Below are 2,520 nucleotides of genomic sequence, written 5' to 3' on the forward strand. Positions count from 1 at the left end.
TATCATTAAAAAGATTATTTTAAGGGTTATCCAACCATGTAAGATTTAATTTGGATAAAAATTATGAGGATCAAAAATCATATTTGCTCGGTTTCGGGACCGTAGTTATGAAAATATGAAATTGGGCTAAGATATGTGGGTTTTGGGCTATGAAAAGTGTTTGGGCTATTAAAATGGCTAGAATGGCTTGTGAAATGATAGGAAATGTAAATGGAATGGATTTCTAAGAAAGAATCAAGTGTTCCTTTTTTTCAATACTCTACTCGAACCAAATGGCGATAGAAGGTTTTTCTCATCATCGGGTTTCGATTTGGGAGACATTTTTAGGTTCTACAGCGTTATACATTGCAAAAAATCCTTTTTTTCGTGAACAAACAAAGCACATTAGGTTGTTGTCACTTTGTTCGAGATGCGATTAATGAAGGCTTGATTTTTCCGTCCCATGTTTCGACTTCTCAACTTGCCGACATTTTTGCAAAAGCTCTCGGAGAACCCAATTTGACTTTCTTCTTTTCAAGTTGGGCATTTTTAAATTAAACCACATGCTGCAACTTGAGGGGGGTATTGAGATAATATCTTATAATATATTTTGAGAATATCTTGTGGTATATTTATTAGGATATAGATTCGTGATATTATTATGTATTTTGGTGATTATCCTAGTTTCCTAGTATATCATTTTTTTCTAGGGTTAGGAATATTGTAATTTTTTTATTTTTTTTTCTGAAAGAAGGAATATTGTAACTTTATATATTCTTTGATGAGTTAACGAGAAAGACAAGTTAAAGTTTATACAAATTTCTCTTCACTACAGAATTAAAGATGTTTTATGTTAAATAAACGCAAATAAAAATACTACCTCCATCACTTTTTACATGCAATAAAGGAGTTTGCCTTTTGTTACATCTAAAAAGTAACGGAATTAGTATTTGATTTGATATAATCTTATCTAATTATTTCTAGAATAAGCATATACATCATAATTTTATACAACAAAATTTTAATTGCGACGCAATAATTTTTTCTCAAGGAGGTGGCATAAATGCATAATATTACTCAAACCAAATTGTTCAAAGCATGAATTCATTACAAAATCCGAAATATAAAACATTACTAGAATAAGTTGTGGTCTAAGCATCAGTCTCAAATAAACGATACAACTCCTTGCTTTATTTTCTACAGAACTTAAATGAAAGCAGCTCATATCTTTTTGACTCTAGCTAAGCAGGCATCCTTTGGTCTTCTATGGGGCAAGAACTGCACCAGGCACTCGGGATTGGTCCTTTCCAACCTGCATAACATATTTTTGCCACAAAATTAAGCCCAGTGCATGATTTTAGGTGAAAAAAAACTATAAAGATATTCTAATTACCTGTAATTAAGGAGGAAATGATGGAGAAAGATTGAAATTTCGAGTTTGGCGAGATCGTTTCCAGGACACAGCCTGCTCCCAGCACCAAAGGGAAGGAAAGTCCCAGCTTTTGGAGCAAGGTCCTACAACATATATGTAGTATTTAGTTTTTGTGTGATATGGAGCGAGTATGTGTTGATTTAACTTACATCCCATCTGGAGGGATTGAACTTCATAGGCTCGGGCCAAACTTCCGGATCTAAATGGCAAGTCCTAAACCATGTCAACACTCTCCATCCTTTAGGAATAGTATAGCCTGTAAAACTTTCTTTTGTTAGGATTTAAATATTTTTACAATGTGCAAGAAAAATGTGTTTTGAATCTCTTACTAACCATTTATCTTGAAGTCTGATATCGCCTCACGAAAAACTACGAATGAGAATGTCACCCACCTAAGCGTTTCATCTACGACCTTGATTTTGTAAAAGAAATGGTTAGTTTAGCTAAGAATGCAAGCTCAAAGATAGGGTGGGATGTCGGGAGGAATGAGTACTTACCTGAGACAAATAAGTCATTTTTCTGGTTTCTTTCAGAGTTAGTCCTTTCTGTCCTGCTGGTCTGTTCTTTATAATCTCTTCTTGCTCTGCCTGAAGCGATTTGGTAAAGCATAGAATTATGATTGTTATTTAAGTGGTTAAGAATAGACGTGGCAAAACTGACTCATATCTAATTACTCATAAATAAAATGTAAGATCTGAAGTGTTTTAGTACCTTGGCTTTCTGTAAATATTCAGGGTTTTGCTGTAATAAGACAGTAGCCCACATAATGGTATGAGCAGATGATTCATGTCATGCATTTAAATACATGATTAATAGATCTGTAATTTCTTCATCAGTCAATTTTCTCCCATTTTCATCTTCAACTTCAAGTAAATCATCCATTATATCTCTCTTGGCTTTGATAGCAACACCATCTCTCTTTAGCGCCCTTCGTTCATCTATTGTAGCTTGAAACACTGCCACGAGGTTTTTCCGAGCCTAATGAAAATTTTCATCCATAATCAAATACACTAGATTGGGAGGAATTGACTAAAACAAGCATATTTGAAATGTTAAAAACATAAACAAATTATCTAATACCTTAAGTGCCCTATGGTATGCAAATCCAG

General features: G+C 33.7%; 1 protein-coding gene across 1 annotated transcript; it reads right to left on the minus strand.

Moving 5' to 3' along the window:
* Nucleotides 1–1,071: 1,071 nt before the first annotated feature.
* LOC110702223 (ent-kaurenoic acid oxidase 2-like) lies at nt 1,072–1,816 on the minus strand. Its single transcript, XM_021879927.1, has 4 exons — nt 1,804–1,816; nt 1,561–1,667; nt 1,373–1,494; nt 1,072–1,291 (listed from the first exon to the last, which is right to left on the minus strand). The coding sequence occupies exons 1-4, from the start codon at nt 1,814–1,816 to the stop codon at nt 1,201–1,203; spliced, it is 333 nt and encodes a 110-aa protein (XP_021735619.1). The 3' UTR covers nt 1,072–1,200.
* Between the last annotated feature and the right edge of the window lie 704 nt (nt 1,817–2,520).

Source organism: Chenopodium quinoa, unplaced genomic scaffold (assembly GCF_001683475.1).
Source record: "Chenopodium quinoa cultivar QQ74 unplaced genomic scaffold, ASM168347v1, whole genome shotgun sequence".
Lineage (NCBI taxonomy): Eukaryota > Viridiplantae > Streptophyta > Magnoliopsida > Caryophyllales > Amaranthaceae > Chenopodium > Chenopodium quinoa.

Excerpts from the sequence above, each read along its gene's own strand:
- LOC110702223 (XM_021879927.1), bottom strand. Across the intron at positions 1,495-1,560 it reads TCAATCCCTCCAGATGGGAT|GACCTTGCTCCAAAAGCTGG; the intron begins GTAAGTTAAATC and ends TATATGTTGTAG. Across the intron at positions 1,292-1,372 it reads CATTTCCTCCTTAATTACAG|GTTGGAAAGGACCAATCCCG; the intron begins GTAATTAGAATA and ends TATGTTATGCAG.